General features: G+C 48.0%; 1 protein-coding gene across 4 annotated transcripts in view; it reads right to left on the reverse strand.

The window, feature by feature from the left end:
- Positions 1-6,452: 6,452 nt before the first annotated feature.
- The window catches only part of TTYH3 (tweety family member 3), an 82,642-nt gene continuing 63,476 nt past the window's right edge, over positions 6,453-25,618 (reverse strand). Inside the window, exons 8-14 of one of the 4 annotated variants that reach the window (XM_067306069.1) lie at positions 25,376-25,431; positions 24,024-24,116; positions 23,811-23,903; positions 22,947-23,083; positions 20,718-20,894; positions 19,723-19,798; positions 6,453-12,092 (exon numbers count right to left, since the gene is read on the reverse strand). In XM_067306069.1, coding sequence (XP_067162170.1) covers positions 12,021-12,092; positions 19,723-19,798; positions 20,718-20,894; positions 22,947-23,083; positions 23,811-23,903; positions 24,024-24,116; positions 25,376-25,431 — 704 coding nt within the window. In that variant the 3' untranslated portion in view covers positions 6,453-12,020. Of the gene's footprint in view, positions 12,093-19,722; positions 19,799-20,717; positions 20,895-21,767; positions 22,058-22,946; positions 23,084-23,810; positions 23,904-24,023; positions 24,117-25,375; positions 25,432-25,618 lie in introns of those variants that run through there. The other 3 variants (XM_067306070.1, XM_067306072.1, XM_067306071.1) reach the window with 3 other exon arrangements.

The raw sequence follows: 25,618 nt of genomic DNA on the forward strand, positions 1-25,618 counted from the left end.
AACAGTCATTTTCTCCTTCCGCAGCCCCCGGCCTTCCTCTCCACCCTGCATCTTCTTTTTTTCTTTTTTTTTTCTTTTTTTTTTCAAGGCACACTTACTTCACGGTTTCACTTGAATTTCTCGGTTATCAGGGGTTGGCCACGCTAAAAATACACCCTAGCAGGAAGTGAGCGTGTGCTGAAGTACCGCCACCTCCGCCCCCGAACGCACACGCGCCCGTCGAACACGCAAAACAGCCCCAAAAATACAAATCCCCCCCTGCCGAAACCCACGGCCCCCTCGGCGGCTCTGGGCAGAGCTGGGTGCCAGCGCCGGGTCCTGCACCTCCCCGCTGGGGTGAGCCTCCGTCTGTCTGTCCATCCGTCCGTCACCTGCTGCCCCCCCAGCCAAAAAGCTCCCCAGGGAAAGGGGGGGGGGTGAAAAGGGAGCAAAACCGGTGCCAACAGGGCTCGGGAAGCGGCGCGGGCACCGGACGCGCGGCCCTTCTCCTGGTTTCGCGCTCGCCTGGCCGCAGCGGCCCCGCCACGCACCGGGCGCTTCCCGACAGCCCAGGGGTCCCCCCCTTCCCCAGGGATCACTGCTGAAATCTTTTTTGCAAAATTTTCATGCCTCGCGCCCGTGTGGGCTTGTCCCGGGTGGGACGTGCGCCCGCCGCCCTCCTTGGCAAGGCCGTTACAGCCCCAATTCGCCTTTAAAGCCCCGTCCTCTCCCCACCCTGCGCAGGGCCCAAAAAGTAAGTAAATACACACTTTTTTCTCCTTTTTTTCTTTTCCTTTTTTTTCCTCCCCCATTTGCATGCGGGTCACTCAATACTCCCCCGGCCTTTCTGCAGCTGATGCCTTTCCCGGCCGGCTCGCAGGCGGGCTGCGGCGCTGGCGGCTCGTGGCGCAGCCGCTCGCCCCCGGGGATTCGGGTTTGCGCTGTGCGAGGACGAGCACCGTTCCCGGCACAAATTCCTGCTGCTAACGTGTGCGACTCGAGCCAGGCCGGGGGAACAGGGACGCGACAGGCGATGAAGCAGCTCGGGTGAAGAGTCTCCCGGCACCGCTCGGCCTCGCCTGCTTCCAGCCTTCCTGGCCAGCAAACGGGGTCGCTGCGAGATTTGTGGGAAACGCACATAAACGCAGCCAAATTGCAGCGCGTCCGGCCCCTGCGGCATTTGGGAGGCTTTTGCAGGAGTCTCCCAGCTCCGGCAGAGGGAGAGCCGTTGCCGTCCCGCTCTGCTCCGTCGCTTCCCCAGGGAAGTTGGCAGGAGCTTCGGCACTGTGCGGAGAAGATGGAAAGGACACCCCCCCCCCCCCCCCCGAGTGCGTCCGTGGCACGGCATCACCTGGCAGCAGCATCGCTCCCGCGGCAGCCACCACCACGGCACCGCCGATGCCGTCTCCAGCGATCCCCTTCCTTTTTTTCATCGTCATGCTTTTCCCGCTGTTTCCCATCCCAGCCTCCCTCTCTGGTGGGAAAAAAACCCAACAACCCCAAACCCTCCAAATTCATTTTCCTCTTCCTGACTTTTAAGACCAGCATCGAATCTATCAAAATCAGTCCCCTCCTCTCCTCCCCGCGGCCCCCAGCACCCAGCTGGTTCTGGTTTGCCTCAGCCGCGCCACGGGGACGGTTTCGCTCTCGCAGCCCTTTGGCAAGCGGAGGGCGGCGGAGGCGAGCGGGGCTGAACCGAGCCTCTCAGGAGCAGCTGGAAACGCTTCCCGTTGTGCTGCTGACCGGGAACCGCGAGCCCCCCGCGCCGCAGCATGGCCCCCGTCCCCATCCTGCCTCCTCCCACTCTTTTCCCAGGAGCAGACGTGTCCCCCCCCCCCCCGCCCCAAAAAACCTCTCTGACAGGTCTCCTGGGAGGGGTTTGCTCCATCGCTCTCTCAAAAAAAAAAAAAAAAAAAAGGGTGAATGTGTCACCCTCAGATGAGCACAGAAAAGGGGCTGTTAATAAACATGGGGGGGAGGGGGGATATGGGGTGGCAGGAGCTTTTCCGAGTGTTTGCATCCTCCCGCTGATACGTTTTATCCCAGGTGTCCCTGCAGGGCCCCGCGCGGGTGTCCCATCCCGCCCGCCCTGGGGCAGCCGTGCCCGTGCCCAGCTCGTGCAAAGTTTGCCGGGCTCTGGGCGCTGCAGAGCTCCTCGGCGCCGCTGCCCTGGCTCGGCCCGGCCCGCCAGGCCACGGCGGCTCCACGCAGCGTCCCGGGCACCATCCCGTGCTTTTCCCGAGCTCTTGCAGCAACCGCGCCAAGGCCCGGCCCGTGCGGGAGACGCCGTGGCTGCAAATCGGCCGGCTCAGTACCCCCCCCCGGGCAGGCACGGCAGGGGCCAGCTTCTGTCAGCAGCTTCTTTAGGGGAACACAGGATGTGCCACGGCGCTGGAAACCGGCCTCGCAGTCACGCTTCGCTGTCGCGCTGCCGGGCCAGCGTGGGCGGCCGCGTTCAAACAAACAGCAACGCTGACTTCTGAGAAACCTCCTTTTTCTTGCATTGGGGGGGGGGCAATGCCAATAACGAGCCGCTTGCATCCAGCGGGGCACCTCCCCGGCCTCACCCCGCTGCTGAGCCCGTAGCGGATGCAGCACCTATCTGGGAGGGTTGGAATAAGGCGCCGCTGAGCGAGGGAACGGGCGGTGATTTATGGGGCAAGCGGGCTGGGTCCTGTGATGGTCAGCGTGCGGGAATAGGAAGCAGTGGGAGAAGCTCCTCATCGCCAGCGTCTGGGACACCTCGTGCGCGAAGGGAGCGCCGCTTCCTTCCAAGCCTCCCGCGTGCCGGTGGAGGACCAGCTCCTCTTCTGCGGGGCTGAGTGGGGATCTGCGCCGTGGCGGCCGCGCCGGGCCAGTTTGAGGTGGGGAAGGACCGTCGCGATGGCAGAGCCGAGCACTCTGCAGCAACACGGAGCAGAGAGCAAACGGATGCAGAAGGAAAAGTCTCCGCTGCTCTCCACCGTCTGGTCCTCTCCACAGGGCCACCAAGCTGCCACCCTGGTCCCCCCCCCCCCCCCCCCGCCTGAAACAGCCCTTGCTGAAATACCCTTGCCCGGCGAGGACGTGCCCTTCGTGACCAGCCTCCCAGCGTTCACCCACGTCTCGCTGAAGGGATGAGGCACCCAGACGGGGGCTTTTCTGTCACCTACCAGCCCTGAGCTGAGCCCAACCCGAAAGAGTTCGGCTTGTCCTGAGGGCCCTTGCCCACCTGGGGCCGAAGGGCAGCTGCAGGCCCTTGCCCAGCACCCGGCCCTTGCGCAGCGCTCTGGGCTGGGCCTCCCCGGGAGCCTCAGGCCACCAGGCAGGACTGCGGGGGCTGCACCCACAGCGCTGCTCCGGGGGGGCCCTAACTGCAGCAGGCGCGGGAGAGTGGGTGCAGGGCTTGCAAGCCCCGGGGCGGCAGCAGCACCTCTGCCCTCGCTCCTCTGGCAGCTGACAGCCACCGCCGACGCCTCAGAACGAGCCTTCAGCATCCCCATGTGGTCAAACACATCTGTTTCTCCCTGTTCAGGCTTTTCTTTAAGCTATACAGGCCTAGAGGACTCCTGCCACCGGCCCTACAGCGCAAGGGGAGGCCTCGGGCTCCGGAGAGCAAACTTGGCCTTGCAGCGTGAGCGAGGGCGACGGGGCCAGTCCTCAGCGGCAGAGGTGCTGCAGCTGGCTTTAGAGCAGACAAGGTGCCATTTCAGCTGCCTCCTGGCTTCCAGGGACCTGGGAAACCTGGTGAGTCAGAGCCCTGGCCGGACCCTGCCGAAGGAGGGATGTGAATCAGCGCTCAGGTGCGTCTGATGGAAGAAGCTGGGCAAATCCAGGCCAGTTTGTCAACATCGGCTTCAGCAGCAGTGCGCACACCGCCGGCAGAAACATCACCCGTTTCCCATCGTTTCCCACCCCCAATGGGTTATGAGACGGAGACATTTAATCAGTAACTCACTGGAGTCCCACTCAATACACCGCACCCACGAGTGCTGGATGCCGATTTTCCACCACAGCCACCAACCCCCTCACCCCTCCCAGAGGCAAAGCTCCTGGTGCTCCAGCTCAGCGCACACCCTTTAGCAAAGACATTTGAACGCGTTTCCCCAGGGCATCCGTCCCCCCCTTGTCTCAGAGGGCAGAGATCTAACAGCCCACTACTAAAGGATGATCAGAAGGTGAGGCTGATTTCGATATAGATACTTAATTCTCCCCTCCGTTTCCTCCCAGCACTACATGACTTTTAGAAACGAGCCCTGCTTTGCGCATGGTGGAACAAGGGAAGGGTGTAGGGGGGGGGCATGAAGCCTACAGCTCCGCTGGGAACGTCTGACAGGAAAGCTAGAGCACTGGGAAAGGTCACTGGGCAGGTGGCCTTCTCGTGTTCCCATCTCTGGTGGGAGTCAATAAACCTGGTAAAATATTTACATACCGACCCTGCTGGGAGCTTTGTTTTCCTTCATGCCATCAGATTTTCTTGACTGCTCCAAGCCCTTTGCACCAGAGACCAGGTTTAATCATCTCAGGGGATGAAGATGGAAGACATGGGTTCCTCTTTCAAGGAAAAAAAAAAAAAAAAAAGAGGGGGGGGAGGTAAATCTGTCAATTATTAGTGAGGGGAAGAAAACAGGGCTCTGCTGAGACCCACCCTTAGATCACAGGGGGGGTGAAAGGAGCAGCAAAAAGCCCTCTGTGTTCACGCTCTGTGCTGACGGACAGGGCTCAAGAACAAGGGTGTGGGTGTCAGTCATAGCAACACACACAGAGCTTCAAAGTACGGCATTACCAAAAACAGTTAAATTCTCCCTTAGATCAGGCTGCTCTTCCAAGGAAACAGCACATTTACGTGTGCATACACACCCTCACATGCCGTTTGGGGCAGCAACGCGTGGCAGGATGGCAGCGATGGGACGCGGGCGCCCCGGGACCACGGCTGGCAGGGCCTGCAGGGACACAGGTTGGCTCTGCCGCTTAGTGGTGACTTTCAGGAGCGTCAGTCTGGTCCTCACAGCATGCCCAGGCAATTTGGGAGCTTTCTGCTTCAAACCGCAGACCCGTCAACAGCAGTCAGCGCAGCTGGAATTCTGTCAGGAGGCTTTTCCATACCCCTTCCCACGCCACAAGTATTTCCTCTCCCCCAAAAGCCCTGCTCTCGGGCTCGAGGAAATGCCCCACTCCTGTCCCATCCCATCCCTCGTCCTCGGGGACGAGTTCAAGCATCAGGCCCAGAGTCAGTATCCGGCAGCCCTGGATCTCGTTTGGCTTCACCACGGTTTGAGTTGTCCAAATGCCGACAGCCGCTAAGCACCGCGCTCACGAAGCGGCGGAGGTCGGGGGCTGGAACGGAGAAGGACGGAGGCAGGAAGCAAAGTCCTGGACTTGACTGACAAACAAGCAGAAAACGGATCAAGACAGCCATTTCAGAAAGGTGCGGGCTGTATTTCACTACTGTATAGAGGCGCCGCAGAGTGGGCCGGGGATCAGAGAACAGTACAAACGAAGAACTAAAAAGAAACCTGCAGTAGCCCGAGGCAGAGCCCGGGAAGACAAGGCAGCTCTGAAGTGCACCGGCTCCCCAGGCTTCGAGCATGCCATTAACGAAGGCACGTACATGCATTTCATCTTCTCCTGAAGAGGCATGCCTTTGCAGTGAGGCAGCTAATCATACAGCTCCCATACTGGTTTTCCACATAGCTGTGGTTATACGTGGGCTAGCAAAACCTCTCGCGCTTGCTGCTGCTCAAGAGCAATGTAAATAAAACAGCGGAGCAGGCGCTGGGAGCCGTCACAGCCCGGCAAACGTCTCCGGTGGGCCGATGGACACGTCCCCCAAGGGCTCCAGCGCCTTGCACAGAGGTGCCTGCCAGCCCCGGGGCTCCCCGTTAGGAGGACGACTTCGCGCCCAGCCCCAGCCCGGCTCCACGGCCCCGTTCACGCCTCCCCACTGCCAGCGCATCGCCCTCCCAGCATCCGGCTGCAGGCTGGGGTGAAAGCCAGGAGGCTGCTTAATGCCACTGGCGCCTGGAGGAAATCTCCATATCAACTGCTTTACCTCAGAGGCTTTTTAAAACTGTCAGATTCATTTTAAAAAGTCGTCTTAAAACTGGATTAGAAGACCCAAAGTCTAAGATTTCTAGCAGCAGCCAGATCAGGTTGAGAACTGCAAGCAAAGAAAGCAAGGAGCCCTGTTAATACACATGCACACACCTCATCTCACATAAACATTAGCAGGACTGACACCAACAATATTTTGGCTTTGCAGTATAGCACACTCGTGTTCCTTTTCCTTCCACCCTCTATGAGACCGTATGGCTCTATCACCTGCACTTAGTGCATGGATCTCCAACAGTGTATGAGAGAGAACAGAAATTGGGCCAGGTTTATGAATAAGGGAAGAAATAAGAAAATAAGAGCTAATAAATAGGAACAGTGGTTTTAAGTTGTTTATTTTTAAAACATGAAATCCAAGCTGAATAGAAACCACAGAAATTACATTTAGGGGTTTTTTTTTTGTTTAGTATTTGCAAAACAAAAAGTTACAGTAAAAAATAGCTACATTACAATCAATAGAACTACAGAATTAAAAGGAAAGATACAAAAATGGGCTCAATCCTCTTTAACCCTCACAATTTAAAAACATTTTGGGTAAGTGCAGGAACACTTGAAAGAAACTAGCAGGTCCAAAGTTTAAAAAAAATTATATATATTTATATATTATATATGTATATAAAGTGGTATGATATACAACCATTATGGTTAAGAAGAAAAACAGAAAAGTTACAAAAAGGCCAGGTACATGTTCATCGTTAGGTTTCTGTGCACAGTGTCCAAGAAAAAAAACTTCCCTCTGAATGATGTGAACAAAACTCATGGGGCCTCCCGTTAACAAGGGACCTGAGGCACGTGACGTAAGAGCTGGGCACCCGGACCCAGTGCAGAGGACAATGAAACAAAAGAGCCTTTCTGGGACTTCGGTGACGTCCTGCTCTGAGGACACTGGAGAAGTCATCTTGCGAGATTAGAGGAGGAAGAGGAAGGAAGGACTTTGGAATTGCATAGTGAGGAGCAATGTGGTATCAAATATGCAGAGCACCTAAGAGCTTCATGCTACAGTTATCCTCTTTAGGAAAGGAATATTTTGAACTTTCTGGTTGTACATCAATTTATGTTCCACTTTGTTCATGCATGCACCTGGGGAGGCTGGATGAGAAGCGCCAGCAACCCTCCCCTTCTCGCCCGCAGCTAGGCAACACGCACACCCCCGGCTCGGCAGGAGAGCCCGCTCTCTCCCCTGAAAGAGCAGAGCGCTCGCTCACCCTCTAAAACACCCCAAGCTTCTGTTGGGCCTCCTGGAATGACTAGAGAAGCCATCCATAGCATGCACACAAATAATTTCTGGAAAAGGAGAGTTGTCTGTGATGGAAAAAGCCACCTGGTCAAGGTACACGTTAAGTGTTGTCAGGTCCCCTCTCGCAGGGCATAAGATCTACTTCCTAGTTACTGCCTGACAGAGCTTTCCTCTCCAAGCGAGAGATGTTCACTGAGTTTCACTAGCAGACTCATTTAGTTGAGGAAGGCTCTGGTTTCTCCTTGGTCCCTACGCAGGAAGTATTTCAAACACCCCTCAGTGGTGGCTTCATCTAAAGGAAAACACACTAGCCTACTCTACTCTTAAATCAGGTGGGGCAGCTGTAGTTAGCAAGCCAAGACACTTCTCTCTTCTTCAAAGGGCTCAGTATGCTATTTCAGTTGCTGTTGCTGCTAGAAGGAAGAGAAGGTGGGACCAGAAATAAACATGGGCTTACCCACGCAGGTATCTCTGTACCTTGCTCTTCAGGTATCCATGCACTCCTGTCTACTGTCAACACTGCAGTACCAAAAGTTCCCATGAGTGATGATTAAGCAGCCCGCAGAGAAACAGTTTACTCTCAGAAAGGCTAAACTTTTAATGTGAACACTAAGTATTTATAGGGAACTGCTATGGAAATCCTAACTTAGGATCACTTAAATCCCCATGCACTGTGTCCCCCTCAAAGCACTCAAATGAACACCCTTGCATCTTGGCTGAGATGACTGTACACGGAAAATTAACACCTATCAAATGGAGAAAAAACTTAAAAAGGACAGGAGGGGAAGGGAGCACTCCATCCTTCACATTTGGATACACGGATGTACGCTAAAAATCTTAGCTTGAACCCTTTTATCAGCACATAAAATGAACTCAATTTAATATTACATACAGGATACAAACACTACAGTTATATTCCCAAGACAGCACAAGAAATTCACAGCCAAGTCTTGATTCGATTTCCTTTACAAGTACAATGCAGTCTTGAACACTGGACACGAGAGTCCAACATGCTATTTACATTTCACATTGTGGAGATGTTTGTGTGCTTGAAAGAGTTCTCTGTTCCAAAAGAAATGTCATTCGCACATGATGATGCAGTGGAAATAAACCAAGCCAACCAGACAAGCCAATGACCACATTTGTGCTTCTGAAAAAGTAACATGAAGCGTCTTCACTGAAGCAGTCACCTTCAACCAGACAGGCTGCCTTCCATTTTGCAGTCAGCAAGGTGTCCAGAGGCCAATCTCATCTCCCCTGAATTCTGGACCCTTTTGTTAGCAACCAGTAACATGAATAAAGTTCTGATAATGTCAGCTGGGACACACTGAGTGATATGGCCTTGGCATTTTGTCACATTAAAAATGAAGACACACAATGGAAGAGAGAGAAGTCTCTGCAGCTTTACCTCCTACAGCTTGAAGAGTTTGGACTCCCTCAACCATTAATGTCATCTAGAACAGATTAGTCTTCGCCGGATAGCACCTGCTGTTCACCCTAGAAGGAGGCACAGAGTCTGGGAGATCTTGGCTTTTGAAAGTCTGCTCCACAGACAAAATGTGACCATATGGATGAGACCGATTGTGTCGCAGCCATAGGAATAGGCAAAGGCCATCTGTTCTTCAGAAGATCCGTTCAGACCAGCCTGCAGAAATGCCACACTGTTGCTCAAGGTTCCAGTAAAAAAAATAAAATAAAACAATTTGTCTGTGTTTTTGATCCAGGGCTCTGCACAGCATGCAGCAGGGCAGCAGAGTTCCAGGATGCTTTACAAAAGTGCAATATCCATGTCAAGTAAAGGAAGTGCTGGCTGGACAAAGGTACACAGCTCACACCACAGTCACGTTATGCTGGCCTCCAGAGAGCAAAATGGTTCTCTGTAACATTCTTTCCAGTTATACTTTGAAGTCACAGAGCATGTATCTCCACGTCTGTGCCTTGCTGCAAGCCCCTGAACATTGTCAGAAGTTGCTCTGGGTGTTTTAAGTGACTATACCAAACCTTGGAGGAAGCAGGTCAAGGTGGCTGCTGCATTAGATGCTGCAAACAAAAGGCATAGGCTCCCCCTTATCACTAGCACAGATAATGCCACAATTCAGATCCAACCCTTCCCAAAGTGCAGTCACACACATGTTCAGGATGCATTCTGTATACAGCAATATACAGAAGCACCCGTTCTCATAGGGTTCCCCACACCCCCCGAGCCTTCAAAACGCTTGCCTTCAGTGAGTAGGACCAGGTCAGAAATTTTAGGGCAGCTCCCCTAAAAATGATTGCGTAAGTAGCAACCCGGGCACACGCTTGCAGGGAAAGACGATGGCAGAACAACTGAGTCTTAATAGGGATTACACAGCTCTTGCTTCTTTCTTCAAAGTGAGGTGGAGGTTCAGTTCTCTCCCTGGACAGCAGTTGCATGCTTTGGGCTCTGCAAGCTAACCACACAACATGCTTCCATACACAGGTCTCCTGTTAAGCTTTAAGACAGAGTGCAAAACCGGTGCACGAGCCACACTGCCCCTCCATACAACCTGTGGCTATGTTTCCCTGCCCTTGTTATTTGATAACAGCGAGGTATGTTTCAGTGTGAAGCCCATCAAATGTGTCTGAAAGGCCTACTCAGTCCTGAGCAAGAAAATCCTGCTTTTACGGATTTATGGTGAAGTGCCGAGTTTTCTCCAAAAACTTCTCTTCCTGTCAGCGTGGTACCACGTCCTCCTTTCTTCCTCACTCCTTTGAATGATAAAAGTTGGCCTACAGCTTTTGCAGTCTGTTAGTGGTTTCTGTCTTCTTAATAGGAGTCTCAAAGCTTGCTCTTCCACAGAGCTGGTAACATTTCACAGGAAATACCATCATCCTACTTAGCTATCTGCTAGGAGCATTTCCTACCTTGCTGCAAGAAGGCAACTGACTCGGGTAAAGGCAGATTGGTAGATTTTGTGCCCCAAATTATGGATGTAAGCCCCATACAGCAGACATGGGGATAAACAGATGCTGAGCCTGAACATCAGTGAGGTGAAGATGAACTGCATCCGCCAGAGGCTCAGCTCCGATTTGAGAGATGTTTTCCACTTATTTCCTCTGCCAGTTATTCAATATCATGCTCAGCAGCTATACTAAGATGTCCCTGCTCAGAGAGGTAAACAAAGAAAAGGAACATCATAGCTTCCTTACTGAAAGGCCAGTACTCTACTTCTAACCACCCAAGTGGCAGTCTCCTTTTTTAGTAGGAAGCTGTCAGTGCCCTTTGGAGCACCATTCTTCAGTGGAAAGTACAGCACCAGTGGAGGATGTTGCCCCTTGCAGGCACCCAATTTATCCTTTGCAAGCTTTGTTGTCTCTCAGGTCTTGAAAAATGCCCTAAATGTGCCTTAATATGGTCAGATAGTGGTTAGCAACATGCCTGGAAAAACAAAAACTAAAAAAACTAAAAATAAAAAAATAAAAAATTGTTCCGACAGTCACAATATTTTCAAGATATCATTTGGGTTTCTGATTCCGGAACACAGAGGAAGTATACTGCCCATCTTGTGAATTTGTCAGGACTGAGGCTCCAAAAACCTCTTTCAATGCCAGGTCTACAACCCTGCACCACAAATGATGATTAAAGGAAAAAAAAAAAAAAAAAAAAAAGTGGGGGGAGGAGGAAAGTCCAGCAGAGTTCACAGGTCACTCCTGCAGGGAGAGTTTCCATTTGCTATAAATCTATTGGTGCTTGCAGCCTCTCCCCCTTCTCTTGTAAGCTGACTGTCCCATAAGACCTACCATCAGAGAACTGAAATTTGTTCAGTGCAAAAAAACCCATAAAGACTTACAAGTCTTTTCCTGGAAAAATTTGGCACCAAGTGGGTTGCTGGCTCCTGTTTGATCTGTGTGATGGCCTCACAAAGGCAGCACCCAAAACACCACCTGCAAGTACCTGGGCTTCCCTGATGGAGCAGAGAGGTCCAGTTCAGAGCAATGGACAGGGTAGTTGACTGGTGCTGGGACCCCCTGCTCCTCCTCAAGAATTCACATACTAGATACAGTGGGAAAGAAAAGGCATTGGATTTTTTTTCTTTTTAAAAGATGTCACCAGGGCTGTGGAGTGGTTTGCTCTAAAACAGAGCCCCAGGCTCCCAAATTACAGTGGATATGCAGTGACACCATGGGGCAGGGGTTTCCCTCCTCCCAGACACAGGAGGCTGGACCAGAAGATTCCCACCAAAACATCGTACTGTGCACTGACTTGGCTTTCCCTCCTCGTATGCTATCTGCTTCTTCAGAGTCTGACAGACTGAGCAGCTCTGCTGATCCCTCTGCAGAACTGAAGACGATCTACTACCACCGTTCACCAAGTCGTTCTGGGAAACAGGAGGGGAAAGAGGGGGCAGAAGATATTCACTGACATTTTCTGATAGGGCTACCGATCAAGCTGGCCCCAGGCAGGTGGAACCCAGGATGGGCCGGTAATCTCTCCGTTGCTTGCCTGCACACGCTTGCTCTCTCTCACACACCGGGTACAGCAGGTGAAGGCTTAAATTCAAAAGGGGCTTCCACTCCAATGGACAGGTACCAGGTTAGAGGGGTGGTCTGAACTGGAGAAACAGAAGGAGCTGCACTGGATTTTGGGCAGAACAGCAGGATTGTTCTACGAGGACAGCACAGGGGCACAGCAGTTGGCACATTGTTTTGTCTGACTGCACGTGTAGGGTTTTTTTGCTTTTGCTTTTTCATTTTAATGCACACTGCCAGCATCTGGACGAGGTTGGTTGGTGGCGAGGTATTTGGCTCTCATGCTGGAGGTGTACTAGAGGAAGACAAGACAAAAAAACAAAAACAAACAAAACAGGCAAGTCAGAATGACTAATGTAAACACGGAACCACAGATTACGACCACCTCCTGGCATAAGCTGGTCTGTATTTACAGCGTATCAAGTGCTGGCTTGGTCTGACAAGAAAAGTTTCACAAGTCATGGCGTAGTTGAGTCTGAGTGACATACACTCAGACTGCTGCAGGGATGCTGGCCAGGTCAGTGCAGATGGGTTAATGATTTATCCAAACTCCCTACAGAGAAAGAAATCCAACAGTCATTCAGTCAAAATATTTCACACTTCACCTGAGAGAACAGCAGGAAATGGAAATGATGCAGATGTAAAAACCCACCTCACACCTTCATCCTCTTCTAGTCATGTTGCCTCTTTCAACCATGTCAGAAAAGGAGGTTGAAAAGAAAGCAGGTGAAAAGTACATTGTATTTTAAGCGAACAAGGGCTGCAGAAGACTGCATGCATCACATATGGGCAGCTTGGAAGAAGACTGGGGAAGAACGAATCTGTGTCGAACAATTTACGCCCAAGCAAGAACAGACCCTGCCAGGCTGGAAACAGGCTGCCATCAAACAAGATGATCTTAGCTATCAGTTACTGGATGGTTAATAGTTCACTGTGGCTTGGGATCCAGCCTGTGTACCATCCAATAGCAGTCAAATCTCCAGTTTGGGGATAAGAAGAGAAATTCACAAAGATGAGAAGTCTTTTTTTTTTTTTTTTAAATATATAAAGCAAAGTAATCCAAAACAGTTCCCAGAAGCATCTGAAGTTAACATATGCCATTCAGCTTTGAATATTGAGCTGAAAAGCATGTCGATACACAGCAAAGCAGTAAGAATAAAAGACTTTCCCTCTTTATGCCAATGCGTTCAATGCCTTCATCGTGACCACATTACTGCTTCTGGGATTCCACTACCGTGATACTAGAAACAGGCAGCGAGGACAGACATTTTTCTTCCTCTTTTTATACCAGCTGGAGCTCGAGTAATTCTATAATATCCACATCTTGCTTCCCAAGAGTGCTCTTCAGCATACTGACTTTTTATCACCTTTAAAACTGTACCACATAAAATAGCCTGTTAAGCTGGCAAAGAGCTAATTGAAAGATTGTTTCACACCAGGAGGTGGGATTTATCTTGCCCACGGGGAAAGAACATTAGGAGGCATCTTTAGGCTCTCCAAAGCAAAGCTATCTAAAGGGAGTTTCAGAGAATTAATAGTATTTTAACAATTTGCCTTCAAAGACAGAACTGGGCTGAACCTCTGCCCTACACAAGAGACACATTGCTGCCTTAGCAGAGTGAACCCCATCAGCACAAGATGAAGGTACCTGTGGCTTATTTGCACACTCATCCTTAAGTGTCTTCCATAGTTGGAAAACTTTCTGCAGAACACAGATCTTAATATAAAACTGTGGCCCAGAAATGGCGTCTATATTTAGAAGACAAAGGGTACATTTGTTCTCTCTTTGTAGATGTATTTTTTTTTTTTTAATCAGTGAGAAAGAAAAAGGTAGAAAATGCCAAGCTTAGCCAGTTCTAAGGACTATGTTCTATACAGTTAATTAAATACGATTACTGTTTCAGAAAAATTTTAGGGCATTATTAAAAAATATGAGAATTTAATCCAGTGGGCTCAGGGCGGCTTAGAAGTCAAAGAACTCTCTCATAGGACAAGTGGGCCACCTTTCAGACAAAGCAATGCTGAATTTACCAGCCAAGCATGATGCTAAGATGAGAGGCTTAGAAGGAAAATTGCATTTGATTGCTTGTTTTCCATTTGTATTCTATATGTGAAGTGTGAGAGGAGATGAATATGAACAGAGAATTCCAGTTGCTGAAGTTTTATACCGTAAAAAGTAATTAGAAGAAAAATCTATGATCGTGGAAAGTTATTGTGCATCTTCCTGGACAAATCATACAGGTTCAGCATATAACATGCAGCATCAACTTTCTTTCTTTAGAGGATTAAAATAAAGATTGGCCACTTGATGAACACCATTTCAAAGATGTACAAAGTACACTCAGTGAGGAGGGAGAAGTTGAAGGAATTCACTCCTTCCTCCTCCAAGAAAACATCCCACAGTTGTTTGTGTCACCAAAACAAAGTAATCTGCAACAGGAGATTTGGACAGTCAAGCAGAAGGTATTTCACATTCAAACCTACCTGCAAATCACCATAAGGAACAAACCAAGACTCAGAGTAGTCAGAGTTAGGGCTGATGTTCTCTCCTTAACTTAGGCATTTCGTACCTTTGATCCTTTTCCCATTACAGTTTGAACCAGTTACTGCCTCTGTTAAGGTTTTTTTTTTTTTTATTGCCATGAAAAATATGGTTGAAATCTGGAAGCAGAGAGCTACTGCTTCACTGTGCACCTCTCATAGCCAGTGCAGCTCCAGAAGCACGCACTGAGCCTTCGGTCACTGCATTGATAGTCATCGTATGAACGCTTTGCTCCACAGGCTACTGACACTAGTCCCTCATTCAAGTCCTTCAGCGCATCCTCTGCTGGGAAGCAGAGGAAAGATGCTGTGAATACATAGCTACCCACATCTGAACAGGCCAACAGATGATGATGTATGAGCAGAAGCTTGCCAGATACATGATATGAAACTAAACTGTATTATCTGCACACTTAAAATAACTGAGCCTTTAGCTACTTTAAGAAGAAATTCTAAAGATTTCGAGCATAAACAAAACAATTCAGAGCTAAGGTTGTCTTAGAGTCTACTCTGAGGTAACCCGGATACAGTGCCTCACATAGCCATAGGGTTGTATTTAATTTCCTTTTAAGAGGAGCTTTCATAGAAGGTTACAGAACACACACAGTGGATTCTTCCAGGATTCTGGCCTGCAGTACCCAGGTCCCTGTACATCCTTATTTGCCCTTTTAAAAACAGCACAAAGGAAAGTTTCAACCCATATCTTCCCCACACTGTTGGCTACCCTGAGTAGATGACCCAACAGACTTCTTGTTGTTACCATTTCTTCAGGTGGCTTGTGCTATTCAACACAACACACCTCTCAGTCACTTACCAGTCAGCTAGGACTAACACAGCTGATTGCACACAAGTTTATTTTGGCACTTCTCAAATGAAAAGAAAAAAGTTTCTCCTTCAGGTTTAGGCTTGTCGAGGGTAAAAACTTTCACAGATATGGTTTACCAGCACATACCAGTTATGTGCTTAACACATTTACTCTGCATGCAAAGGAATCACTGGTTGCAAAAACATTAATGAGAAAATCAGTTCATTTTAAAGACCATAAATTTTACCAAGTCCTGTGTACTCTGCACATCATTAGTACTTCACAGCTAACTGAGCTATGCTGGAAGATCACTTACCATGTGAAACCATGACTCCGGGTACAAACTTTAGCTATTTGTGGTTAAAAAAAAACCTCTCTCCAATAAAGATCAAAGCTGTTGGGTTCAAGTTCTTAAAGGCCGATCCACATCTCAAATAACTAGAGCACAGTAAAAACAGAGGGTTTAGTAACATTATGCATGGGAGGTACAAGATGGAGGGAAACAGCCTATTCCAGCCAGTAGGCTCTGAATTCAAAGGGGACTCTAAGTTTTCCAAGTCAGAAGAACAGAGTTTCTGTTCCTTTTGTTTGTTTTTAAAGTCTTGGAAAGAACGCAATGCCTTTTACTTAGCCATGCAACCACATTAAACTCTGGGTGTGACCTTAGGTAAACAAAAGACAGCACAGACTGAGATCAGGTCATGTTTCAACCCAGAGGATATTTCAAGTCCAGAATGAAGGTCCTAGAATTCTTCCCCTCAAACAATATTTTATTTCATAGGATAGACCCATAGACAGTGTTCTAACATCACTACAATACCACCTGTAGGAATAAGAAAGCAGAAAAAACACCAAGAGCTCACACCCAAGAACAGTCTTTGCAAGACTTAAGACCAAAGAACCTTGTGACCCTTCCTGGGGCACTAGCTAGCACCATGCTTTAAGAGCACACACAAGTGTGTTTGCGTTCATGCACCATGGCGGGGGGCATCAAGACACTGGATTCGACAGCATCTCTCCCAGCACATCACAAGGCAGGCAGACAAACGGCAAGAGGCAGCAAGAATGCAGACCAAGCAGCAACATGACAGAAAGGACTCCAATGCAAGGCTAACAAAAGTCCCAACAGGAATTGCAGAAGTGGAGGAACAGCAGCTTTATGGACATGTATTTCTGGGAACAAAATGTAAGATAAGGGTCACTGACTGCATGAGCCAAATGCAAAGGGCCCTCTATTCCAACTGGAACCAACATATTCCAGTTACTCTGCAGCTGTAGTTCCCTTTGAATGAGCACACTGTCCTCGATACCAGATAATGAGTTGCCTGGGAACTCTAATTACATCCTATATTCCACCAAGCTAAAACTAACAAGGCCTAATGCAGACCACCTATACTCTTTCGTTATGCATGTGGCTTTGTCATGGACCACTGCAAGGGAAGAAATACTGGCTCCCTTGGAGAACAGGAGCAACAACAGCACATTAAGAATTCAGACAGTGGAATGATACTAGGAGGGCTCTGTTCACAGAGCCTGGGGGAAATGGAAGGAATGATTTGACACACACAAACAAAACAGAAAAAGGTTTTGAAACAGAATGAAATAGATCTTAGTGCTTGTGTTTGTGTTTCCCTTAGGGAAGTTGTTTTAAAACTTACTCCTTTCTGACTTTAAACGCAAAGATAAAAGGAGAAGCTGCACACAGATCTAACAGGCAGTGAAACAACTCTTTAGGACAGGCCACCATCACCAGCCAGGATCTTTCAACAAATTAAAAATCCTACGGAGGAGCTTAAAACATATGGCAGATAAGTATCTGCGGTTTTGGGCACATGCTGTTATGACCAGTCAAGGCAAACAGAAGAGCAGCAGGGCTTAAGGGAAGCCAAAAGGTTGGAACAAGACAACCAGTCCTGATGGAAAAGCTGCTAGATTGGTTCTTGTTACTTCTAGAAAATGGCTTCTTGTGATGGGAGAATTTCCACCCTGCATTTGAAATGCAAGACAAGTTCTACATTTGAGCATTACTCAGTCCTAAGCATTCAAGCTGCTCTCAAGTGTGGACTCTGAGTTAAAGCAGCCGTGAGTTTGGCTTGCCTTTGCAAGGCATGGACCTCTAACCATCACAACGTGCACCAGAAGCCTTTCCAAGGTTGATACTGCTCCTTGAGTCTGCAGCAGAGCAAAACTGATTAATTTTAACCCCTGGCAGGAGGGAATGGGGTGGGGGGTGCAGAGGGAAGGAACGTGAAGAAATAAAAGGCACTGGCCTGGGATAAACAGTGCAGGGATGAAGGGAGTGGTCTGGAGTGGAGAAAGGGTTGAGCAAGAAGGACCTTTTTTTCAGTACCTGTTCCATTTGCGGGCGCTGTTACCAGTATGTCCGTGCACTGTCCGAGGGCTTAAGCTGCCAGCTCATATGGCTGCTACTGTCCATGGCAGCCAAATACAACTGTGATGACGCAAGAAAGAGAGAGAAAAAGAGAGTGCAGCCTCAACGTGCATGAAAAACACAGTGCAAGCAAGTGAAACGCTGTGGTGTGTGTCAGTGACAAGGTGGGCTCTACAACCCTAAGGGAATAGCCCTGAGGCAAGAAGGAGAAAACAGAAGGAATGAGAGAAGTGGGGAAAAAAACAAACAAACAAAAAGCCAGGAAAAGTAACAGACATACAATGCAGCAGGATCATCACGTCTTAGTTTTCACCATCTGTTCTCAGAAATAAAGCTGTATGGAATAGATCAGCTCTTTCTTTTCTCTATTCGGATGGTTATCCCACCTCCCCCTCCCCAAGAGGGACATGCACATGAGCATCTGTATTTTCTTTTCATCTCTCTCCCTCCACAGACAATTTGCTAAGATCAGGTCTTGCAAGTTCTTCCACCTCAGAATGGTCTCAGCTACCTACTGCTGAGAACTGTATACAAAAATCCCAGAAAAGCCCCCCTCTCTGCTGTCTGCCAATGTGGCAGGACAACAGACGTTTTCCTTCTCTCAACTGCCCACCTATGATCAGTATTTCTCTCTAGAAAACTCATTTATCCTACAGCCTGATCCTTGCTTTGTCTAGGGAGAAGCTCCTGTTGTCTACATGGGAGCAGCGATGTAATCGCCTCCCCCAGCTCCTACACCTCCTTACAGCCCATCCTGATGGCTGCCAAGTCAAGTTCCTCTGAAAAACCTCTCATCTTCATCTCCTCTCAGAAACCAGTAAGGCACCAGGACTCAGATCCTCCCTCAGGGTCATTAATGCAGACAGTTACTGATAAAGCAAGGAACCTCTTGGTAACTAAAGCCCCTGTGGAAAGGAGTGTGCTTTTTCTGAAGCAGAAGAGCTGTAGGGAAAGGGAAGGCAGGACCTAGACACTGAACGAGCATATGCCTCGGCAGTGCCAGAAGGACAGTGCCCTTCCTAAAACAGGAAATGCCAGCAGTAAAGCAAGCGTTTGCCACACTGTACTGTGTGCAACATGTCAGCTCTTCTCCTGAAGACTGTCTGACTGCTGAGAGCAGATAATGCTACCAGAGCTTGTGTTCAGAACACCAGGGATCAGGAAAAACTCTCTATTTCTAAGAAGGCTGCAAGAGGTTTGGCCAAACACAAAGACAAGGATCAACTCTCTGGTTCGCCACTTTGCTCTAAGATGAGATGAACTGGTCATTCTGAAGTGAAAAAATGAATGTGACGTTCCCCCCTCTCCACCACAGTTCCTCCTCCTTCATCCTCCAGTCTCCTCTTCCTCCCCTCATAATGAACTAGAACAGAGCACCACAGAGTATATTTTCTCTACCTATACCCGAAGACTGGCTGCTTATTAAACATGCTACTACTCATCGTCTGTAATCACACCACCAAGTCAGTCAGCACTGCGATGGCATGTTCTCCAAGGTCTGGTGTAAGTAAGGTTTACAGGATCCAGTGAAGGAGGGCAAGACTCCTCTAGTCCTTACACATACATGAAGGCAAGCCTGTATTTTATCCAGCATACAGAAAGGGCTACGAGGCCACTCCAAATACCAAAATCTTCCATGAAAGATTTTTTTTCCTCCATAGGAAATTAAATACAAAAATAGATTCTAAAGAAAGTAAAAGAGCTGTGAAAAAAAAGATTAAAAAATAAATCTCAAAAAAAAAAATACAAGTTTCATCTTATTATCTCTGTAGGGCAGATTAAGGAGAGAGGTTCAGCAATAACTCTGAATTTACTGTTTTCAGAAGTTTCTTTTTAAACTTGAGGAACCAATGTCACAGATAGCTAGTTACTGCATGCAAGTGAATCGTCTTGCTGAAGTCACCCACCAAGATACTCATGCAATTCAGTGGTGGCAGGACTGGGCCCATAGGATTATCAGCGTCAATAAATTTAGTTTTATCATTTTTATAACAATGCCCAAAGTAGCATACTGGGGTTCTATTCTCCATGGCAGGTGAGACATGGCTTGTCTATTTAAAGTTGCTGCCATTTATGGGCCAGATCCTGTTTGGCTGCACAATCAGCTCCCTTCAGAGTATATCGGAGTGGTAAACGTGTATTCCCCAAAGTTGCTGAAGCAGAGAGGAGCAGTGAAGAGAGACTTACTGAGGGAGGTGGGGACTCACGGCCAATGAGCGGGGTATTCTCGCAGCGGGGGTTCTGGAAATTTGCATTCTGGCTCCTAGGAAAGGAAGACACACATGGTAACAGGGGTATGTGCCACACTTCTCTGGGGAAGGTCTCTGACAGTGACATGGGACAGAGCACACGCACCCTCAGATCTACTATAGCAGTTCAGTCTCCCTCCAGGCCAGGTAGGTTCCCTTCTTCAGTTAAGGGCACAAAGCTAGCATTTTTTTTCCTCAGATTAAGCACTGTCTTTATACTCTCACTCTGAAGGGCCCATGTTGGATCATATCAAGTGATTTAAAAAAAGGTTTGTGTGAAATCTGACTCCCTGCAGAGGCAGAACTGCCAAGCTGCAGAAAAGGAGATAAAATAAGGACAAAGTTTAAGAGGAAGAAAAAAAAAACGATGTGTCAGCCCAAAAGAGATGGGCCTTGAACATAGTTGAAGTGTGATCAGGGTGAAGCACTTCTGGAGAAAGCGCTGAAGGTCCCGGCTGAACTATGTAGCTCCATATTCCAACAAACATTAGAGCTGACCCCAAATACTGTGAAAGGACTCAGCCTGCAGGTTTTGTCATGGCTCTCAGTCTCTCAGGAGGCTTAAAATCCCCTGGCAAACCTGCTCTATCTGAAGAATCAAATCTTCTGGGAATCAGAATCATTGTATAATTAGTAGCCCGGACAGCACTTTACCTCTTCTTCTCTGTAGACAGATTTCTAAATCCTGCAGTACGTATTTTTGAGTAAGTTGCCTAATACAACCCTTTCTACTGCAGCACTTTGAAGCAATTCCATTGTCCCAGTAGATGGCAATAGGAAAACATGCCTTCTGACACTTCAAACAGAATCCTTTATCACTTCTGCTGCTTGGTCAGAAGTGCCACCCTTGCAGCAAGTTTTCTTAGCTGCAGTAAAATCAGAGTGAAGCAACCCAGGCAAGCTGCAATATGGCCTTCTTCTTGGGATACTCACATGTACTCTGTGACGGGAGCATTGCTGACTGTGTGTGCTGCTGCTGGAATGCTGGTCTCACTGCCATAACTACTCCCACAGCTATAGAGGCTGGGCATGTGCACTCTGTAAAGATTATCATGTGTTTGTCTATTCCCTTGAGTGGCTGATTCTTCTTCCCCATCATCATCCGAGCTTCTGCAAGAAGGAAAAAAAGTTCCTCCTAGAACCCTACAATTACCACACAAGTGGGGTTTACAGGAAACCATGGTAATCCTAGGAACCTCCCAATCATCTTCCACACCTCCACATTTATACCCATTCGGGATGCCTCAGTGTGGCAGTGTCAAACACAGCCTACATCACAGTGACTCAAACCTCCCACAGGCACCATCTGGATTTTTAGACTGCAAGATCCCCTATGGTCCCCCTACGCTCCTCTCAGGGCTTGGCAGACAGCACAGTTCTGCAACTGCCTAGTCACATAACCAAAGGATGGAGACACGTCCTAAAATAAACAGCAATTTTTTTTTTTTTAATATGTAAAGGAGGCAGTGAGGAGATAGTGCCATGCATCCTACAGAAAGCATCCCTCAAAGCTGCAGTCTGTGCCCTTCCATTTCTTGCAGCAATGTCCAAAGGCCTTTTAAGACCACAGTCTTTCCACTGCTGTAGACCTCTCCAAACTCCCATGATTGTTACACAGGGCCTACTTCAGCTTATAACAAAATTACTGAAATTGGTGGATAGTCTAAATTCCAACATTTTTGTCTAGAGGCTTTCTTCTCTCAAAAATGCCAGGCTTTAAATCAATTCTAATGCAGAACAGTGCCATTTGCCTGCTGGTTCCTTCCACTCTTCCCATAGCATTCTCTTGTCCCTACTCTGTAATGTACGCTATTATTTTATCTCCCTAATTATGGAGCACCAATGTTTGAAATATGTATTAGTGATGCTGAACAAAGATAGTAAAATGTTTTATAGGAAACACTTTGTCGCTTGGGGGGGCAGGGAAAATTGAGAGAGATAGCAGGGACATAGCTGTAACATCTCAACCATCATCTGCAGTTTCTGTACCACAAGGTGGCACTGAAGATTTATTCAGGGAATTACAGCTGGCACAGTCTCTTACAGGCAAGAAAGTATTATATCCTCCACCTCCCTGAGGGAGGCAAAGGAAGAAACGGTGCTCCAGAGAACGCAAGAGGGAATTCCTCAGTTCACAGGAACGGCCTGAGCCTGCTGGGGTTGGCAGGGAGAGCAGGAGTCCACATGGAAGGGAGCACAAGAGAGAAGTCACTGTATAAACCTTTCTTCTTCAAACATGGAGACTACCATCCTCTTCTTGATAATGCCTCTGCCTGTGGAAGAGGTAAGGAAACCAGCCATTTTCTTAAGTGCTATTTTGACACATTTCCAAAGGCCTCCTCTGCGGGTAAAGCAGACCTAGCGGGCCCAGGCTTCCTGCTATTGTTCAGGATATTCCATTTTACTTTCCACCTTGAGCCTGGGCTTAGACCACAAAAATCACATTTAGGATCACAGAAGAGCATTTGCTGCTAAGTCTACTGTTCTTCTACAGGAATAGAAAGCTCACTGAAGCTATGTTGTAGCAGCATGTGGTGCAGCAGCCAGTCAGCGATGCTCTGGGAAGGTTAGCTCAAGGCTTACTGATCAGCCTGGTTACCACCACTAATACTAGTTCCAAACAACTCTGTAGTTATGCAGTCACCACAAATTAGCATGTTTCTCAACTGCCCATGCTATTGCAAACCAGACCATTCCCAGTTCATATTAGCTACGCAAGCCAGTTGCCCCAGTGTGAGCAAAGCCAAGAATGGCAAGACTGAACTACTTCTCACTCCAAATCTCTTCCCCATACTAGAACAAATACCTCATAAAACGATGTAAGAGAATAGGTATTTTACAGAGATAGCACATAGTTCAACCATTACCTCTCTCTACAGCTACAATTATTCATCTCTAACTTGACTCATAGTCCTACAGTGTACTGAATACTCTGCACGCATAATTCCAGTACAATAAGGTTCAGATGTAAAAATCAACCACAGCCAGAGTAAAAGCCAGCATTTTTTTTTTCTGTTGGACCTGTGCTTAAAGACCCTCATCCCTCATACTCCTGGGAGCATATGGGAAAAGAGCTCCAGATGCTCATCGGCACAAATCCAAAAGCCAGTCTTCATTAGGGAAGAGCTCTACAACGCAACAGGATCTAACCCCTCTCTATACCTCTTTTGCTGCCAAGTGTGTGGGATGCTGCACACAATGGAACTGAACATGAGGGCTGTGACAAAGGAGAAGAGAACCAGGTAGATGAGGCCTTCCACTCCATCATAGCAAAAGCCTGTCAGAGCCTGGACGTAATCCTGGAGAGAGAAACAACCAGAGGTTCCTGATCACTAGACAGTTAACATTGATCTCTAATTCAAGAGTCCTTCCCCCTGGACTATCTCTGAAGGAACTCAAGACTTCATAGTCCCTTTTCCAGAGTACGTTCCTATTTTAACCTCAAGAGTTTTTTCACAAGCTGACCCAGCCCTTATTTCCCCTCACAAAGCCCAGCTCAGATACAGAGGTGGGAATATTTCCAACCCCACACAATAAGAAGGGAGGGGGGGGAAAGCCAAGATAAGCCTATCTACCCAACTAAATATATCACATTTTTCATTAAGCCGCTCAGCTCCTCCACTGTGTCCCATTGCCCAAGAACACAAGCATGGACCATTTGTATCTCTGTCTTCAAAGATATAGCTAGGACAACAGTTAGGCCATGCTATCCTGCAGCTTTACATGGGAAAGGCAACAAGCCCAGGGCTATGAAAACAAATTAAAGATCCCTGAAACTTTAATGCTGCAGCTTGTAGATGTATAAAGGCATGCTATCCAGTTTCCTGCACTGATCTTTTAACACTAAAACACAAACCTAACTTGATCCAAATTCCCATTCTTCTTTCTGCTGAAGAAAGTCAGTAAAGCTGTTGTTAACTGCTTTGGAACACCAGAGATCTGAATCTTAAAAATAATCAGCGTGCTAGAGGTTCTACATCCCCTTTGTTCCCCCTCTTAGCTGGAGCCCAGTTACCAAGTACTCACCAAATGCAGACTCCGACAGTCTACTAGAGCTGTCAGTTGCTGCAAGTTGATCTCTGTTGAATTTAAAACCTCCTGGATCCGAGTAAGATACTCCTGTAAGCAACAAGCTAGAGATTATTGCAAGGAAAGAGCTTTGCAGGAGCCGATTTTGAGCTTTGTGCAAGGGTAAGCAAAGCCAGAAAGCACAGGGAGAGCAAGATTGAGGTGAGTTACCTTGGAGGTGGGGTGCTCTCTGCTTGCTGACCGCATGAGTTCCATAACATCATCTTGCATTTCCACCAGAGCCTTGTGACTTCCTGACAGCTTCTACTCAATACAAAACACACAATGTTTCAGTCCTGAGCAGCAATGCAGGCCACATGCACCAACAGAATTCCTGGGAAATAAGACTTAAATCTTGCTCCCAAATATTGAAGCATCATCTGTATGAATGGTACAACCGAGGATGTCTCAACTCTGGAGACAAACTGACATGAGCCAGATGTTCAGTTCCAACACAATTAGGTTTGACTTTAACCAGCCGGGAAAAGTACAGACAGAAAAGAGAGAGGAAAAAAAAGAGGCAAAAAAGAGCTGGGGCCAGTTCAAGGGTTCCGGGACAGAGTGGAAGTGAAAGAAGAGATGCAAAGTATTCATGTTCCCACCACAGAGCACAGTTGGATTTTTCTACCAAACCAAGTATATGAGAAGGAGTTAAAGTTGTTTATATGAGGGTGCAGTCCTCACATCCCACTAAAGCATCCATGGGAATTTCATATGCAATAGCATGCCAGACTGTATACTGAACAACCAGAAATGCAGCTGATGACAACGGTGCCTCATACCACAGATTGAAGTGTTTTCCCCCATCCTTTAAAAGAGAAGACGACATGATTCAAAAAAAACCCCTAAATATAAATTATGAAGCAGCTCGTGTCTACCGAACGGTGGGTGGTGTGGGTTCATTCTGGCCTCTGATACACATGGCAAAAGGTTTGGGATGGGCCCAGGTGCTGTTCCTCAGCCCCCACACAGAAGAATAACATGACTCACATTTACACTTCAGGATACAAAACCTTAAACATCCAAGGGATTTAAGAGGCGTATGTGAGAATCACTCCCTCCCCCACAGAGGTGACTGCACTTGGGGAGTGGAATGTTGCCACTGTTTAACCCAAAAGAACTTGCAAGAGATTCAAAGCAGGCAGTATGTAGTTTCCCACCCTGGCTTTAATTGTGGGTGTGCTGGCTCCATGTCTCTCTGCTCTTAGAAGAGTGCCATGTAAACAGGAGATACCATGAAAAAAGCCATCATCCTCACCACATCACACACAGGCCCCTCTTGGAGCACATCCTCAACCAAAGCTATGCAGGCAGTCAAAAGCGGAAAAAACCCTGCTCGCTGAATCACAGTGCCACCTTTTGCACAGCTCAAAAGTAGCTACCAAACCTTTACCAACACAGGGAGCACTCCCTGAAGTTAATACCTTGTAGCTTGCTGTGCGGTGGCATTAAGTGTTTAACCTATCCCCTTTATGAAGCTGGATGCAGGAGAGGGTGGGGGGAGCCGGGACACTTGCACTCACCTGCTGGAAGGGGTTGGGGTATCCAGCACTGCAGGTAATGTAATAGCGGAGAGTTTCTACCAAAACAAAAGAAAAGAAAGTCATGCCAGGTATGTTGTTCCAGCTTTGCACCTTCCTATGGTTGCCACAAGGGAGGTGTTAAGTTTTGAAAGCAATACACAAAATGAGAATGCAATATAAATGGAATCATTTCCCTCTCTCCATGTAGGATTACAGAGCATGGTTCACATTAGAAAAAGGGAC

The sequence above is a fragment of the Apteryx mantelli genome, chromosome 16 (genome assembly GCF_036417845.1).
Source record: "Apteryx mantelli isolate bAptMan1 chromosome 16, bAptMan1.hap1, whole genome shotgun sequence".
Classification (NCBI taxonomy): Eukaryota; Metazoa; Chordata; class Aves; order Apterygiformes; family Apterygidae; genus Apteryx; species Apteryx mantelli.